General features: G+C 47.7%; 1 protein-coding gene across 3 annotated transcripts; it reads left to right on the top strand.

Moving 5' to 3' along the window:
- Positions 1–510: 510 nt before the first annotated feature.
- On the top strand, positions 511–17,254 carry SALL4 (spalt like transcription factor 4; the record flags this gene model as incomplete). Of its 3 annotated transcripts, none has more annotated exons than XM_079718425.1 (4): positions 511–640; positions 10,895–11,914; positions 14,074–14,354; positions 16,663–17,254. In XM_079718425.1, the coding sequence occupies 4 exons, from the start codon at positions 511–513 to the stop codon at positions 17,080–17,082; spliced, it is 1,851 nt and encodes a 616-aa protein (XP_079574551.1). In that variant the 3' UTR covers positions 17,083–17,254. The 3 variants fall into 3 exon arrangements, with proteins under 3 accessions (XP_079574551.1, XP_079574550.1, XP_079574552.1); XM_079718424.1 differs by having other exon boundaries at positions 10,895–13,231; XM_079718426.1 differs by lacking the exon at positions 10,895–11,914.
- Positions 17,255–18,357: the final 1,103 nt, after the last annotated feature.

Genomic DNA, 18,357 nt, shown 5'->3' with positions numbered 1-18,357 from the left:
ACCTTCCTCCCCGGCTTGCGAGAATATCAACCTTACAAAAGTAATTTTTGGAGCACACTACCAAATACGCTCGTTCCAAAACTGTTACGGAAGCTCCAAGTTTTTAGTAAATATACAATCATTTTTCTTTTTCTCTCCGAGGATTCAGATAGCTGAAGCGAGGATGGGTCCCCCTCGGATTTCGTCCACGGTCCAGCCAATCTGAGCCCGGATGCTAATTAGTTGCTCTCCCCCGATGAACACGCCTTTGTCGCTTGTAGGGCCGGACTACAAAGCCCAGAATGCCTCGCCCCTCCCTGATCAATGAGGTCTTATTTAAATGATCTCTGAGGTCTTGGACCCAGGCCAATCAGCTGTCAGGGCTCATGATAAATCGCAATGCATTATTGATAATAATAATTACTGGGACATGCGCGTTCCGGCCGAAGGGGGGTAAATTTCCCAACTCCAGGAATTTGTGGCGGAGTGGGCAAATAACCGCGGCTCTCCAGGCGCCCCGATGCTCGCACCATGTCGAGGCGCAAGCAGGCGAAACCCCAACACATCAACTCGGAGGAGGACCAGGGCGAGCAGCAGCCGCAGCAGCCGGCCCCGGAGTTTGCAGATGCGGCCGCAGCGGCGCCGGCGGCGGGGGAGCCGGGTGAGTGGGGCTGGGGGCGCACGCCCCGGGCGGGCAGTTTCCGGGACGTTCGCGGGACCCTCGAAGGCGCGGACTTTGGGGAGCCAACGGCTTCCACCGCAGACTGTGGAACCGAGATCTGGGGGCTCAGTTAGTTCCAGAGGAGAGCGGCAGCCTCATTCCCCACCCCCACCCTCGTTAATTTTACACTTCTCCCCTTTTATCGCTTCTCCCCTCTTGTGTAAGTTTCACCCCCAGGTCTCGCTCTTATTGTAAAACTGACCCCCAGCCTCTCCTGTGTCCCTCATTCCTGAAAGGTTCCCTTCTCCTTGTCCTCTGCCCCTCGTAATTGGTTCCACTCCCCTCACTAGTAGCCTCCCCCCCACTTGTAACTTAGGCTCCCCTCCTCCCTCCCTGGCGCTGCTTTTTAAAAGAAAGACCCCGTGGGTCCCCACTCTTTCCCTCACCCGTTAGGGTCTTTGTAGGAAGCTGGGGAAGGGGCGCACCCTAGGAAGACCTCCCGGGGGAGCACGATCTGTTTGTTGCACGCGCCCCTCCCGGGCCAAGAGGGGGGAGGGGGCGCGACCTCTCCCCACCCCCAGGAGCTGGGGTGCGGGCCACCAGCGCCGCGGAGGGGATTGGAGGGCCCGAAGAGGTGGAGGAGAAGAGCACAGTATTTTCCTTTTTAAAAAAAATTTCTTTTTTGGTTTTCCTCTTTTCTCCCGGGGCTACGCCGCCTGCCGATCTTCGCCCTAACCTTTCGGGGCCTGACCTCCAGCCATCTTTGATTTCCGACTTCCTAAAAATAAACCGCGGCCGGCGGGAGGGGTGCGGGCCCCCAGGGGCGGGGGTCGCGGGCGCACAGCAGCCCCGCTGGGGTGCACCAGCCTGGCGTTTTGCGTGGCTTTTCTAGTGCGCCCGGCTTTCCAAACGCGCGCCCCGGGGGCCAGAGGGGAGAGGTCGGGCCAGGCCCGGGCGGTCGTGGCCAGGGCGAGCTCGGGGGGCTGACCCGGCCCACGCTTCCGCGCCGCGCGTCTTTAGGGTCTGGAGGAGTTCTGGACCCCCCAGCCCGGTCGGGAGCGGCCAAGCAAACTCCTCTCTTCCTAATCATGTAACCCAGGGGGCTTTAGGAGCCAGTCGATTTCCCACTATCTCCCCTCCGTCCTGGCCCGCCAAATTGTCGCCTGATAAGTTTTTCGCGTACGCGTGGGGGGAGGGGGCGTTTTTAACGTCCTCTTGGGCCTTGTTGGTGGCTTCTCTCCTCGCCGCCTGCTTTCTAATTTCCCAGCCCGTGATGGGGGTGTGCGCGGCAACCCCAGACTCTCCGAGCCACAACTCCGATGGGAAAACGGTTGCTACATTTTGGTTACCGTACCTTTTATTTCGGGGAGGGAATGTGGTAAATTTCCTAAATTCATAATATAATGTAAATCCCTATTTCCCCCCCAAATAGCATTTTTCCAGGGCAAATGAAAGAGATCGGCTTGACCGAGGGGGCGGCTGTGCGTTTTCGGGCGTCCGATGGTCAGGGCAGCGTGCACCCAAGGTCGGAGGAGGGTGGACTCTCTTTGTGCCTTGGGAGGGGGAGTGCGGGGGAGAATGGAGAGGCTTCGTTGCCTGGCCCACCTGGAACAAAAGGGTTAACCCTCTGCCCGCCCGCTTCCTCCCGAGAGGAGGGGCGAGCTCCTGGCTCTGACCCCTCCCCTGGTCCTGCTCTGACCTCCCCTTCCCCCTACCCGCTTCATTTTGGGTGGGCGCGCTCAAGTGGGGCTTTTGGTGGCGTTTGGCACCTTACGGGGAGCTTCTTAAATTAACGCTAGCTGGAGTTTGCAATCAGTTAACCCGAGCTGGTTAGGATCGCGGGCCTGGCTGTGCGCTCCCTCCACGATTTGGGAGGGGGAGTTGCTATTGATCGCTTGGGTTGGAGTGGACGGTCGAGCTGCGCGCGGGCGCCCCCTGGAGGCCCAACCTGGAACCGCGCCCTTTGCTGAGAGGCGGGTCCCTTCGCAGGTACCGGCTCACACCTGACGGGTGGGACAGGCTGGGGCAGGGGGATGGAGAGCGCTGGGCTGGGCTAGGCTAGGGACTCCAGTCGGTTGCTTGCGCTATCCCTGGCTGTGCCGGGTTTTCTTTGCCAAGTCTTTGGAATTCTTGGAAAGAATTCTTCGATCCTCGAATGTGTTTGCACAGTCCCCCAGTTGCCACCATGGGACAGAAGGTAGTTTTCCCAAGCAGTACATTTTAACTGATGCATTTTGTATTTGAGCAGCCTGTGTGTATCATTTTAAAAATCCAGTTTAGACTGGTCTTATTTTGCAAAGCCAATTTGAGACCCACTTATAAAGAATGTACTTTTTGAGGGAGGAAAATGAAGTCCGGCAAAAAATTAGCAGATCAGAAAATCTGCAGGTGGTCAGGGGACTCAGGCTACATACAGGAAAATTAGCATTTTCTCAAAAGAGTTTCAAATGCCCTTTGTGCTAAACTGGATTACAGCCATCAACGATTAAGATTCCCAAATTTCAAATAACTGCCTAGCCCCAGTTTCTAAACTGAAATGACCTACATTGGCGGTAAGGATTCTGAGAATAGGGCACTTGGGAGCTTATATTTTAATAGAGGGAGAGGGAGATCTTGTTGATCGAAGCGTTAGTTCATGTTGAAGGCCGACTTTCTGTGTTTCCATCTGAGTTTCTGAAAGGGGCTGCAACTTGCCCACACCGCTTTTGTTCCGTTAAAAAGAAGTTGCACAAGTCAATGCTAGTTGGTCCTTCAAGCCTCTGCTGCTTTCCTCACGGTGGGGAGTTGGGGAGCCATCTTGGGAGGGAGGGATAGAGTTAATGCTTCCTCTTTTAAAATGAACTTAGGTTTTGGTAAGATTTTAGAGTGAGGTGTACATTCCAATCTGGTTGTATGACTTTCAGCTGTGTAACCTTGATTTCTGAGCTTTTGGGTTCTTCCTGTGTACCATGGAGATGAAGCATGCTGTTTATTTAGATAGTTTCAACTATACAAGACCCACTGTGTGCTGGAAATGTGATCAGTAATTAATTTTGTTCAAAATAACAATGTTTTATTTTTTATTGTGCCAAGACGGCACTGAACTGCCAAGTTGAGATAATTCTGCAGTTTTATCTGTAGCCTACTGTGTGCCAGACACCAGGCTGGGGACCTCAACGACATTATCTGTAATCCTCATTTTTACTCATTTTAGAGTAAACTTTAACTCTTGGTTGCAATGGCTTGCCCAGGGTTGCCTTGTCCTGTTTGATTTGAGCCTTGCTCTAAATCCAAGAAGCTGTGTTTATCGTGGTTTTAGAAGAGTTGGTTATGGGATGGGATTTTCTATCAGATGAGGGAGCTATGGTGAGTGTTCGGCTGGTTGAGTGTTATCTCTCCTCCTCCCTTTTAATTTTTGAGATGTGCCTTTGCAGGCTTTAGAATAAGAGGTCCTGGGAAGCAAGTCGAAAATAAAGCAGAGTTTGCATTTGGTGCTCTGGGCTTTACTGCCCTGGAAAAAATGATGGGAAGAGTTCAAGATACTCCCTTTTTCATCATCCTTAACCTATTGTGTTTTTGATTGTTTAAAAAAGCATCTAAAAATTTTAAAAGCTCTTAATTCCATGTAAGAGCTGCATCTCTGATCGATGCCATCTATTTTTTTTTTCTAGATTTCAAGTCTATGTCAGGCTTTGTTCCAGGGGGATCTGGGGAAGGAGGCAGCAAAAGCTCCTGCCTTCATGGAGTTTACAAATTGCTTAAAAGATGAGCTCCAGTTGAGGCAATATGGGACATATCTCTATAGTGTAAATAGCAGAGCTCGCACACCTTAGCACAAAGAAACTTTGATTCTTTTACTTTTTCCTTTTCAGCAGACTTGAATTTTGATCCAAGACCATATGGAACAATTTTTTTTTGTGCCTTAATTAAATAGAAAGTTAATTACTGCTCTAATTTGCCACCTACAAATTGAGTTAAGGGCTGTTCCTTAAGTGTTTCCCGGATTGCTGAATTCAGATGTAAAATTAAACTGGTAAACCAGTTTCTTTGAACTGGTTCAGTATTTAAGGACATCTCAATTTCCTTTTGTTTTTTGGTAAGCAGTTATCCTGCCGGTGGGGGTGGGGTAGAAGATGTTTATGTACTCTAGATAATCTGCTCATTGTAGTTCTTTTAATATAGGAATGGGGGGGGGGAGATGAGCTTGAGGCATAATGCTTTTCTCAAGATACACAGGTTTGTTTCTTAAGCATTTTCACTGGCTCCAGAATTTGATTGGCCTCTGGCAGATGAGCTTTCTTCCTATACAATAGTAAGAGTATTTTCTATCCATTTGGCAGTGATTGAATCTAAGCCCCCTGCTGGGTTTACTGCATTCTTCCAACTTATTGGATAACTAGATGCTGAGAGATAACATTCCTAAAATTCGGAGTGGGGGTGGGGTGGAAGGAAGGAAGATCTAGTTGCTGTGTAATCCCTCTGAACTTTGCTTTTTCCTTTTGGGAAGGGTTAACTTAAGCATACCCAGCAATTGTTCATAACAGAGTCCTCTTACTCTTTGGCAAATACGCTTTCAGTATTTGCCAGTGGTGGTCTGGATGTCGAAGTACTTTTTACTGCACCAGCAAACAGAGCTCCTGCTGTTTGAAGACTCAAGTGGGATGTTGCCGGTATTGCTTGGAGGCTACAGAAGAGGCAAGCCTGTGTATACAGTGCAGGCAAGCTGGTATTCAGGTTGTAAATCACTCTTGGGAACTGTTGGATCCTTCTCGGGCAGGGAGCTTAACCTTTTTTGTGCCACATTCACCCCTTCTCAACAGAATGTATTTAAATGCATACAATAAGATACATAGAAATACCAAGGAAATAAATTGCATTGAGATAACACTTAGTAAAAATGAAAACATTTGTGATATAGTAACATGTGCTTCTTTATGAACACAATAAAGGAGATCTAGCAGTCAGTCAGGTAACCAGAATTTCCGGTAATGCGACCGCACTGACATCATAGGAAAATACCTGCTTTCTGTTGATGACATAGGCATGGGTTCTGCAAATACCGCTGAGGTATGTTCCCCACGCTCATAATTGAAAGAAATGTTAAGTTTTAATTCAGCTGAGTGAAAATAAGGTTGCCATTTTTTTTTCCTGTCTAATTTCATCGGCCCCAGTTTAAAGAGTTATCTCCTTTAAAACCTGCATTGTCAGTAAGGGAATATTGTCCCCAAGGGAGTGAAAATTGTTTCTTTTGGGGGGGGCAAAAATGTTTATTGATGTTACAATGGTTTGGCCTTCCAAAGGACCATAGTGCATAAACAGATAATATAGTATATTGGTGGTATTAAAATTTGGGGAGGGGGTGATTAGGAAAAAAAAGCTTTAAAAGCCTTCCTAGAGGGGTAAAATGAAAAAAAGTTGAAGAAACTGCTCTAGAAGAAACAATTATAAATGAGGCCATTAACTTTAGTTCCCTTCTTCGATAGTATTTAAGACTATAATCCCTGCTCTTGTGTTTTACCCTTATGGCACCTTGAGGCAGTTATTTCTGAGCCTTAGTTTCCATGTTTGCAAATTGGGAACAAAGATGCATGGTTACGTGGCTACGAAGATAAGTGAGTTAAGGTATAGGAAGGAGTCTGAAGTGAGTGCTTTGTTGCAGTTTGTGGAGGATGGTAGTAGTTTTGCTTTGGCCCTTAACAAGCATTTGTACATGAGCTTTGTTAGAGATTTCCAGAAGTAGAATGGCTGAGAAAAGGGGTGTAACATGCTAATTAAAAAGAAGCCAAAGTACAAAAGTGTATACATTTATTTATTTATTTTTTGTGGTCAGGCTGCACGCCATGTGGCTCCCTGACCAGGGATCGAACCTGCGTCCCCTGCATTGGAAGTGTGGAGTCTTAACCACTGCATCGCCAGGGAAGTCCCAAAAGTGTATACATTTTAAAGTTTCTCTTCCACCCCAGGCCTGTGCTTCAAGAGGCAGGGACCAGCCACAGCATCTATTATTTCAAAAGTTTCCCACGTACATACTTATATCTTTATCCCCAAACACAAAGAGGGGGGAGCACATTATCTGTACATCCTGTTCTCTACACTTTTTTTCCTCTTGAAATCAGTCTTGGGCGGTTGTCTTACAGAGCAAGCATATATAATAAAGACCCACTTTATTTTTGAAGGCTACAAAGTAGTCATCTTTTTCGTGTACCCTGATTTATTCAATCAGAACCGTACTGACGGACCAGAGTGCATCCTTTTTTGTTTAGGCTGTTTGTTACTATGAAACCTGTATCCTGGTATCACAGAAAGTAAACTCCTAACAAGGGAATTGCTGGGTAGAAGGAGAATTGCACTAAAATGATGATGTTGGTGGATTGTGCTCTGAAGAAGTTGTATGTATTTATAGGCACCAGCCTACTGGTGTATTTCCCTCCCAAGAGAAACTCTTTAAGTTCCACTTCTAAAGTTCTTGACACATAATTGCCAAAATTGCACTTCCAGAAAGATTGTGCCAGTTTAACAACACACCCCAGAAAACACCCATTAGAAGTCTTGGGAAAGTGTACCAATAGATACTATCTTAAGGGTTCTGGGAATTGATCAATATCTTTAATTAATTAATTAATTGGTTTATTTATTTATTTATTTTTGGCTGTGTTGGGTCTTTGTTGCTGCGCGTGGGCTTTCTGTAGTTGTAGTGAGCGGGGGCTACTCTTCGTTGCGGTGCGCGGGCTTGTGGCTTCTCTTGTTGTGGAGCACAGGCTCTAGGCACGCGGGCTTCAGTAGTTGTGGCACTTGGGCTCAGTAGTTGTAGCTCGCGGGCTCTAGAGCACTGTCTCAGTAGTTGTGGTGTGTGGGCTCAGTAGCTGTGGTGCACGGGCTTAGTTGCTCTGCAACATGTGGGATCTTCCCGGACCAGGGCTCGAACCCGTGTCCCCTGCATTGGCAGGCAGACTCCCAACCACTGCGCCACCAAGGAAGCCCTGACGAATATCTTTAACTTGATTCTTGGAAATATGATTGCTTTGGAGCAGTTGTGGAGCCAGAAGGAAGGAGGTACCTACCTGCTACACTCCACATGGAAGTAGCAGGCGTGTATTGTGTCCTAAGTTAACCTCCCCACACCCGTAAACCTGACCCCTCAAGCTTTCCTGTCCCTCCTGGGGTTTCTGTGAGAGGAAAGATAGTCGCCAGTCTCAACAGAAGAAACATGCTTGGGAGGAGGTGTATCAAGGAAGAGTTCAAAGGGAGGGTCTGGGTCCTGCGTGCCTGGGTTTTAGTGTTGGCTCCGCAGTTTACCACATGCCCTACCTTGGGGAAGTTAATGTCCTCTGTGCCTCAGTTTCCCCCTCTGTTAAATATAATAGTCTCTACCTCAAGAGTTGTTAATAACATGTAAATTACACCTGGTACATAGTAAGCGCTCAAAAGTTTATCTATGACTAGATTTTTCATTGTGTTGCCTTGGGTATAAGTCACATTACCTCCAAGTCTGTTTTTCTTATCTGTAAATGGGGCTGATGTTTAATAGGGTTGGAAGAGTATAGTATGGAGCACGGGGCACCTGGAGGTTCTAGTCTGGACTACAGGAGGCTATTGGGCTGCTCATCTTTTCATCAGCCCCCTTAGCCCCTGCCTTGTACTCAGTAGGAGGCGAGAAGTATTGTTAAATGAGTGAGGCTTTAAATGACTGGTACAAGCCTTATTGTGTTCAGCAGCCCTAGTTGCCCAGGTAACCAGATAAGCCACCAAAATAGAAAAGGTGGAGAAACTGATGTTCCCTGAATACGTACAGTATCTGTACTTTCAGGTCATAGGATGGTGCCAGGCTCACAGTCAGCACTCAACAAACATTTGTTAAATTAATCACATCACTTAACACAGGCATCTAACTTACGTGGTTGTCATGATTTTACACCTTTAATAGAAATCCTGAGGGGTAAGCCCACCATATCAAACCTGTTTTCCATGGATTGATCCTGACCTGTTTGCTTTCTCTTGGCTCACCCCCGACCCACATACACCTTGCAGAACTTCTGATGATTTAGTCTGAAATTAGGAAAAGTTAAGTCAATTTATTAAGGCCGTGCTACAGAAATGTAAAAGAACCAGTGTCTGAAAATCCGATGGAAAGCATAGATCTTTCTCAAGAGAAATACACTTTGTTGCAAGATCAGCCCCTCCCCAAATTGTTGACTGACTCCTCAGTCAAAAACCCATGCTGTTGGGAAATGTAATCACCCAAGGAGTTGAGGCAAAATGGGTTAGTTGGCTTTACAAAGTGATCATTTTATTTCAAAGATAAGTGGATACTGCCTGGTCTTACCCCCATGCATTTGTACATTTCAAATAGGTTTTGTTTTAAACAAAAATGGACACACCTTACAAACTATTCTGTAACCTACTTCCACCTAACTTCTGTCTCCATGTCAGGACATACGGAAATTCTGCATCATTTTTGTACTGTGGGTAAACCAAAATTTACCTTTTTTTTTTTCTTCTTTTGTGGCTCTAAACATTTCTGTGAAAAATATCCTTCTTCCTCCATGGATTTTTAAAAATAAGTTTATTTATTTATTTATATTTGGCTGTGTTGGGTCTTTGTTGCTGCGCGCAGGCTTTCTCTAGTTGCGGCGAGCGGGGGCTACTCATTGTGGTGGCTTCTCTTGTTGTGGAGTGCAGCCTTCAGTAGTTGTGGCTCACGGGCTCTAGAGCGCAGGCTCAGCAGTTGTGGCACACGGGCTTCGTTGGTCTGCGGCATGTGGGATCTTCCTGGCCCGTGTCCCCTGCGCTGGCAGGTGGATTCTTAACCACTGCGCCACCAGGGAAGTCCTCTCCACGGATCTTTGTATACGTGTGCAAACATCTGTGGTTTGGATCTGTGCACCTGGAGTTGCTGGGTCTGAGGTGTGCCTAGATGACTTCTCAGTGGTAAGGTGTACATATAATAGGTTAGGCAGGAAATGAGAAAAATAAAGTAGCTTAGAGATTCTCCACCCGCCAAGACTCAGGCATCTGGCTAAAGCACAGTCCCCCGACAGGCATTGTAACGTGCAGACTAGCAGTCACTGTGAAGGACATAGGACCCAACTGCAAAAGAAGTCCAGGGACCACTCATTTTCAGGAATAGAACTACCCAGAATAGGATGGTTGTTTGATTTTTGTGTAACAGAGTAGAAGTTGCAAATGGAAGGTGAGGAATAAAGTCCATCAATCCCATCCCTTCCTTCCTTTCTTGGGCTTCTTTCTTTGTTTAATGGCTTATTACTCCTTTAATGTCCTGTTAAGGCATTTCTGTAGGTTTTTCATAATCAGGAAGGTCAGTGAAGTTTTTTTTCTTGGACATGCAATCTTTCCCTTTTTTTCAGTGTGTTTTTTCCTATATGAAAATACTCCTCGGACTATCTGCTTGATCTTCCCGTGTACGATTCTCCATATTTTAGGTGAATTTATTACTGCTTTCATAATTTTTAGCACCTTTAAACTTTCATTGTCCCTGGTGGGAAGGTACACTTACCACATTGTCTGAATGAGTGACTTACTGCAATTTCACTTTCGATGGGCCCAGGATGGAGATGAGCGGCCATGAATTGAGCAGGTTTCCAACATCATTTTATGGTGGCATGAGATCCATTTGCCTTTCAAGCCAGCTCTCAGCTGAGGGTGAGGGCCAGAGCTCCAAGGGGATTATTTTAATGAATTGTATGCGTTTCCCAGGGCTGCCTTAATAAGTTGGCACAGACTAGATGGTTTAAGACAGATTTATTCTCACAGTTCTGGCGGGTGGACAGCTGAAATTTAGGAGTTGCAGGGTTCCTTTTGGAGCCTCTGAGAGTGAGTCTGTACCAGGCCTCCTCCCTACCTTTTGTTGGCTTCCAGCCGTCCTTGGCTTATAAAAGCCACGTTAACTCCTGCCTTGGCTTCACATGGCCTTATTCTGTCTCAGGTCCCTTTCTTTTCTCCTTAAGGACACCAGATACTGGGCTTGGGACCCACCCTAATTACAATTGCAAAGATTTCCCCCTCTACCCCAAAGAAGGTCACTTGCACAGGTGCAGGGGTTAGGATTGGACATTTTGGGGGGTTATGATTTGACCCCCACTACCTAAGTGATTGGTTCACTTGAGACTCTTTGGATGCCTTGTTCCCTTACACAGTTTTGTGCGTGTTGGGACACAGATCACGAAGACCTCTGGATTGTGAGCTGTAGTTTTTCCCAAGAAATCGCCCCACATCCTTTCTTGGGTAGAGTTCTTAGCTTTTTCTCTCTTGTCGCAGGTACTCCAGTGAACCCCCCAGGGAGTGGCGATGACGTGAACGTGGACGGAGCAGGGATAAAGAGGCCTCGGCGGGAGGAGACTCATATCTGTGAGAAATGCTGTGCCGAGTTCTTCAGTTTCTCGGAGTTCTTAGACCATAAGAAAAATTGCACTAAAAATCCACCTGTCCTCATCATGAACGACAGTGAGGGGCCGGTGCCTTCAGAAGACTTCTCCGGGGCTGTGCTGAGCCACCAGCCACGCAGCCCAAGCAGGAAGGATGGTCACAGAGAGGACGGTGGCAGCTCAGGGGACACGAGGGAGAAGCCGGGGGCAGAGTCCGTCGTGTACTTAAAGACGGAGGCCGCCCTGCCACCCACACCCCAGGACATAAGCTATTTACCCAAAGGCAAAGTGGCCAACACCAACGTCACGCTTCAAGCACTACGGGGCACCAAGGTGGCCGTGAACCAGCGGGGCGCAGACGCGCCCCCAGCCCCACTGCCCGGCGCCAGCAGCATCCCCTGGGTCCTCGAGCAGATCCTGTGTCTGCAGCAGCAGCAGCTCCAGCAAATCCAGCTCACGGAGCAGATCCGCGTGCAGGTGAACCTGTGGGCCTCCCACGCCCTCCACTCCAGCGGCGTGGCCGGAGCCGACTCCCTGAAGACGCTGGGCGGCCACGTGTCCCAGCAGGTTTCGGCGGCTGTGGCTCTGCTCAGCCAGAAGGCGGGGAGCCCGGCTTTGCCCCTGGATACCTTGAAGCCAGCCAAGCTACCTCACACCAGCATCCCTTCCGCTGCCAGCTCCGTGTCCCCGGGGCTGACGCCGTTCGCCCTGAAGCCAGATGGGACCCGGGTGCTCCCCAGCGTCCTGTCGCGTCTCCCGGGGGCGTTGCTACCTCAGGCCCCAGGCTCTGTGCTCTTCCAGAGCCCCTTCTCCGCGGTGGCGTTAGACCCGTCCAAGAAAGGGAAAGGGAAGCCACCGAGTGTCTCCCCGGTAGATGTCAAACCCAAGGACGAGGTCCTCTACAAGCACAAGTGTAAGTACTGTAGCAAGGTTTTTGGGACTGATAGCTCCTTGCAGATCCACCTCCGCTCCCACACCGGAGAGAGACCCTTCGTGTGCTCTGTCTGCGGCCACCGCTTCACCACCAAGGGCAACCTCAAGGTGCACTTTCATCGGCATCCCCAGGTGAAGGCAAACCCCCAGCTGTTTGCCGAGTTCCACGACAAGATGGCGGCAGGCAGTGGCCTTCCCTACGCGCTCTCTGGCCCTGTCCCCGTAGATGAATCCGGGCTCTCCCTAGACAACAAACCCGTCCTTGCGACGGGGACCCCCAATGTAGGGCTATCTCAGAATCTCTCTTCGGGGACTAACCCCAAGGACCTCATGGGTGGCCCATTGCCCAACGACCTGCAGCCTGGGCCTTCTCCGGAAAGTGTGGATGGATCCATCCTACCTGGGGTGGGGCCCAACCATAATTCCCCGAGGGTTGGTGGCTTCCAAGGGAGTGGGACACCCGAGCCGGGGTCAGAGACCCTGAAACTGCAGCAGCTGGTGGAGAACATCGACAAGGCCACCACCGACCCCAACGAATGTCTCATATGCCACCGTGTCTTAAGCTGCCAAAGTTCCCTCAAGATGCATTACCGCACCCACACCGGGGAGAGGCCGTTCCAGTGTAAGATCTGTGGTCGAGCCTTCTCCACCAAAGGCAACCTGAAGACGCACCTCGGGGTGCACCGGACAAACACGTCCATAAAGACGCAGCATTCGTGCCCCATCTGCCAGAAGAAGTTTACCAACGCGGTCATGCTGCAGCAGCATATTCGGATGCACATGGGCGGTCAGATTCCCAACACGCCTCTGCCGGAGAATCCCTGTGACTTTACGGGTCCCGAGCCAATGATGGTCGGTGAAAATGGCAGTACAAGCGTTGTCTGTCATGATGATGTCGAAAGCATCGATGTAGATGAAGTCTGCTCCCAGGAGGCCCCTGGCAGCTCCTTGAAGGTCCCCATGCCCCTTCCCAGCATCCACTCGGCATCACCTACTCTAGGGCTGGCCTCGGTGGCTTCCCTAGATGCCCCAGGGAAGGCAGGACTCGCTGGTCTTGTCCTGCACCGACAGAGCAGCCGAGAAAATGGTTCAGTGGAGAGTGATGGCTTGACCAACGACTCTTCCTCCTCAGTGATTGGGGACCAGGAGTATCCGAGCCGAAGTCCAGATGTCCTGGAGACCACATCCTTCCAGGCAGTCTCCCCAGCCAATAGCCAAGCGGAGAGTGTCAAGTCCAAGTCTCCTGATGCTGGTGGCAAAGTGGACAGCTCCGAGAACAGCCGCACTGAGACGGAAGGTGATAGAGCTTTGGATTTAACTTAGGTCCATTCTGGGCACAGAGTCATCCAAAAGGAACCTGGGTTGAACTTGACAAATGGAGAGTGTGGTATATGTGAAGTAGCTCCTCTGTAGGGCGATTAGCCTTTCTGTGGGTACTTCTGGATAGAGGGCATTAATAACTACCTCTGTCGTAGTAGAGACATGCTTTTATTTACGACGGTTCTTGCAAGCTGGGTGTGGACAGCGTACTTACTTTTGGTGGGTTTTTATTTTCGTGTTTGAGCCCTGTGAGGGCAACATGGGTAATCCTAAGTAAATGCTCCAGTAAAGAGTATTTGAGAAAGTGGGGCACTGCTTTTTGGCCAATGAGATAAGCCATAGTTCCTTGATTCTGAAATCCCACTCCCTTATGTAAAGTTCACAAACTAATAACTCTTGAGGGAGAGAAAAGAATCTAACCTATTTTAAAACCACCCCATATAAAAGGGGTGCCTATTGACGGCATTAATGGCAAAAATGGGGGAATAGCAACATCGTAGAATCAGAAAGATAGTGCCAGGGCCTACTTTATAAAGGTAACTGTATGCAGGAATTTGAACTTGGAATTGCATTGCCTGTGACTGTTGCCGATACCTTTAAAGCCAAAACAGTAACCTTCTCTGAAGTGTTGGAGTCATTCTCCGTGCAGATAAACAAGTAAAAGGAAAGCTGCTTCCAAGGTGTCAATTTCCTGAACGCTATTTCCAGGCTGTCAAACAGTGGGGCAGTTGTGGTCAAAGCTCCTTTTTTTTTTTGGATTGAAGAACGAATGACTGTAGGGTGATAATTTGGGATTTTTTTTTTTTCTGTGCACACCAGGTCGGAGCAGTGGCGCACCGACCTTTATGCGAGCCCATCCAGCCTATGTCAAAGTTGAAGTTCCTGGTGCGTTTGTTGGTCCCGCGACCATGTCCCCAGGCATGACACCTTTGCTAGCCCTCCAGCCCCGACGACAGGCCAAGCATCACGGCTGCACAAGATGCGGGAAGAACTTCTCATCTGCCAGCGCGCTTCAGATTCACGAGCGGACTCACACCGGGGAGAAGCCTTTCGTGTGCAACATTTGTGGGCGAGCTTTTACCACCAAGGGCAACTTGAAGGTGAGTTCAAGCCTCGCAGTGCAGTCAAAAAAGAAAAAAACGAAAAAAGAAGAAAGAGACTTTCTCACGTTACAACATCTCTGAAGTTGGGATGCTCATTGTAGTCAGTGCCGGCATGAAATCATTCAAGTCTAGAAACACAGATGATGTTTGTCGTGTATTGTAATGTAGTGTCGGTAAATCCTTTACGGATTTGCCTGTGCTTTCAGCCTTGATGACCATCCTGTACGTTGGTTTTTGTTTTCCTGGCCTGCTAGGTTGAAATAAATACCACGAGTTAAACATGTATATAGTGCCACTGGAGTTAAAGGAAGAAAGCCTCCAGGTTTATTGGCCTTTCTTTGAAACTGAACAGCTGGGTTTTTCCAAGGAATATCCTGTGTCTATTGTTAGGAAAAGTTGGTTCCACCTAAGATATTACCTGGGAGACTGTCCCATGTAAGGATCGAAAGTGGCCTGTGTAAGGACACAGGATGGGAAACCTGGGTTTCCCTCATGGTCCTGCCTCTACTTTGTTCCAGGCGTGTTTCTCTGGACCTCTTTTCTCTAGCTAGCTCTCCAGTGAGTAGACTAGTTGAATTCTTTGTAGTGAGAATAAAGGTTGAAACTTCATCTTAAAGTTGACCTAGAAGACCTCATATCATTTTAGAAATTAAAAGTACTTATTAAAAAAACTATATTCTTTGAATTTTTTAGTCTAGGTGGCAGAAATGTCAGGGGAGGAACATAGAAGTAATTTAATCTGTAATCCCAACTTCCAGAAATATAAAGCTTAAATTTGTTCAGGGGCCTTGGAATCAGTCTGGGGAAGGTTTGGAGCTGCTATTGCTGCATAAGTGGCTTTGGGCAGGTGGCTCCTGTGCCTCGGTTTCTCAGGCTTGGGGATCATGGTAATGACCTCAGGGTTGCTTGGAGATTAATTGAGTAGTATTAGTGTTTCACATGATGCCAGGAACATCTTAATAATTTCTTGGAGTGATGAAGATCAAGTCACTTCTGAGCCCGCTGGGATGACTACTAACTTCTAAGCATGTCAGTGAAGTGATGTGAGAACGCTTGAAACCCAGTACCCACCACGTTCTTCAACTCTTTATAAAGAAAGGGATTTGAAAACTCAAAAGCCAGACCAGGAAAATAATCGCAGATAGGAGGCCGGCCAGGTTGAAGAAGCAGTAAGTGGTAGGGTCTCTTTCCTCTTCACAAGAGTCCTTGCCTTGTCTGCTACCATAGATGGAATAACATTCATTCCCCGTGGCCTCGTGTAACCTTCCCAACTAGGCTTATTTTTCTCTACAGCAGTGATTACTCTTCTTGAGACACTATGTATTTAGGATGTCAGCTCCATCAGGCCAGGGTCTGTTTTGTTCAAAGATTATTTTTTTAACTCAAATTTTTAATTCAAGTAATTGTCGATTCATGCAGAGGGAGAAGTCATACAGAGATGCTTACCCACTTTGCTAGTTTCTCCCAGTGATAGAATTTTGCACAACTATAGAATAAATAATAACCAGGATATTGACACTGATGTAACCTACTGGTCTTATAGATTTTCCCATTTTACTTGTACTCTGTGTCTGTATGTGTTAAGTTCCGTACCATTTGGTAACTGTGTAAGTTTGTGTGTTCACAAGTTGTAACCCTAGCACTGGAAACAACACTGCTATGTAGTAGGTGTTGACAACAACTGTACATGTGAACAGTGGTATGGGGAAAATTGGAGTGTGTATTCCCCACCTCGGTTGCCCTTACTTGCCTCTAGGCAGGAATGTAGATCCATGGTTGCCAGATGATCTGATTCTTTTTTCCCCTAAGAGAATAGGTATCTGTATTTCTTTTTTTAAAATAAATTTATTTATTTATTTTTGGGTGCATTGGGTCTTTGTTGCTGCACCAGGGCTTTTCTTTAGTTGCGGCGAGCGGGGGCTACTCTTTGTTGCGGTGCGCAGGCTTCTCATTGCGGTGGCTTCTCTTGTTGCGGAGCACAGGCTCTAGGCACATGGGCTTCAGTAGTTGTGGCACGTGGGCTCCAGAGCGCAGGCTCAGTAGTTGTGGCGCACGGGCTTAGTTGCTCCACGGCATGTGGGATCTTCCCGGACCAGGACTGGAACCCGTGTCTCCTGCAGTGGCAGGCGGATTCTTAACCACTGCGTCACCAGGGAAGCCCAATATCTGGATTTTTTAAACATAAAATCTAATTTTAAAATATACGTTTAGATAGACCAAACCCCTAGGCAGACTTGACTTTGGTTTGCCCACATGCAATGCCATCTCTGTTTTGGTGGAAACCTTTCTGTCCCTCTTCCCACAGGTCCATTATATGACGCATGGGGCCAACAATAGCTCAGCACGCCGTGGCAGGAAGCTGGCCATCGAGAACACCATGGCTCTATTAGGAACGGACGGAAAGAGGGTCTCCGAGATATTTCCCAAGGAAATCCTGGCCCCTTCGGTGAACGTGGACCCTGTTGTGTGGAATCAGTACACCACCATGCTCAATGGTGGTCTGGCCATGAAGACCAACGAAATCTCTGTGATCCAGAGTGGTGGCATTCCCACCCTCCCAGTGTCCCTGGGGGCCAGCTCTGTGGTGAATAACACCGCTACCTCCAAGATGGATGGCTCCCAGTCGGCCATCAGTGCCGAGGTGGAGAAGCCAGGAGCTGCCGACAGCGTCCCCAAACACCAGTTCCCTCACTTCCTGGAGGAAAACAAGATTGCCGTCAGCTAAGCTACAGGAGAGCGCACGTTGAAGGAGCGGTGCAGTGATCTCTCTAGAACTGTCCCTTTTTTGTTTGTTTTTCTTAAAGACCCCCATCTCCTCCAGTTTTCTTCCTGATGTGCAAATAATGTTTACAGTTGTGACCACAACCTCAGGCACATCCTACAATCACAATGTTGCTATGCTGCTTTGCAAAAACAAACAAACGAAAAAGAAAAATCAAAAAAAAAATTCATACTAAAACAAATATAGACTAGTATTTTTTTTTTAATTTTGGAAAGAAGCGGGTCTTGCAAAGTAGTTTTGTTACTTGCAACAAACTATATACATAAAACCTTTGTACAACCTAGAGTAACTGTTTCCAAAGACTGTCACCTATTTCAAGTTGGAAGGTGTTGAACCACCATGGAGAAGACAACTGTTTTGCCTGGTTGGGGGTTGGGGGGAAGGGTGGGTGGGTACTGTATACTTACTTCTGCGGTGACTGTATGCGGGTAAACGGACAAGGTCTGTTGTCTGTTTAGGGATCTGTTTGGTATTCTCCCAACCCTACACCCATTTTTCTTTTCTTTTTTGAATGTACTTTTTTTTTTTAAACCAAGGTTGTAGAATTCCAAATTTTTTTTCAACCTTGGAACCTTAAGTAGAATGCCCTCAAGTGGACAGATTTTAGTCCTTAGAAAGTCGGTTTGTGTGTTGCTGCTTATTTAAATACAGTTCAGTTGGAGCCCCAAGAGTGCCAAGGTGTCCTCCTCCCTATGCTTTCCAGATGCCCTTCTTCCTAAAACCAGGAGAGGTGAGCACCTGAGCAGGGAATCTCAGGTGACTTAATTTAGTCCACCGGTGCCTACTCTGAAGAGCTGGGTGTCCGTTCTTGAAGAAACAAACTCACCGGAAGGGCGTGTCTTATTATATACTAATAACTTCTTATACTAATTTGTACCAGAAGTTCCTTGATTGTGACTTCTGCCAAGTAATTATGAAGATTTTTTTTTTTTTCTGAGTATTGCATGAAGGCTACCAAGTTGGAACAGGCAAGTCCTGGATGTGAAAGCTTTAATTTATCTACCTCATTCATGTGTTATTTTTGTAGCTATAGTCTCTATTTTCTTATTTGATGACCGCTGAAGTGTTTCTAGGCCCTGTCGTAAACCTAAGAGTTGATGTATTGGTGGGAGCAGCTGGATGTTCAACCTGTTGTGATTCTTTTTTTCTTAATCCCCCTTTTGTGTATGTGATATTAAGCAGACGATGAAGCGTTCGTTACTCTCGAGGATTTAACAA

Source organism: Hyperoodon ampullatus (assembly GCF_949752795.1).
Source record: "Hyperoodon ampullatus genome assembly, chromosome: 14".
In the NCBI taxonomy this organism is placed as follows: domain Eukaryota; kingdom Metazoa; phylum Chordata; class Mammalia; order Artiodactyla; family Ziphiidae; genus Hyperoodon; species Hyperoodon ampullatus.
Note: the sequence above shows the minus strand (reverse complement) of the source record. Positions and strands in the feature narration are given on the sequence as shown.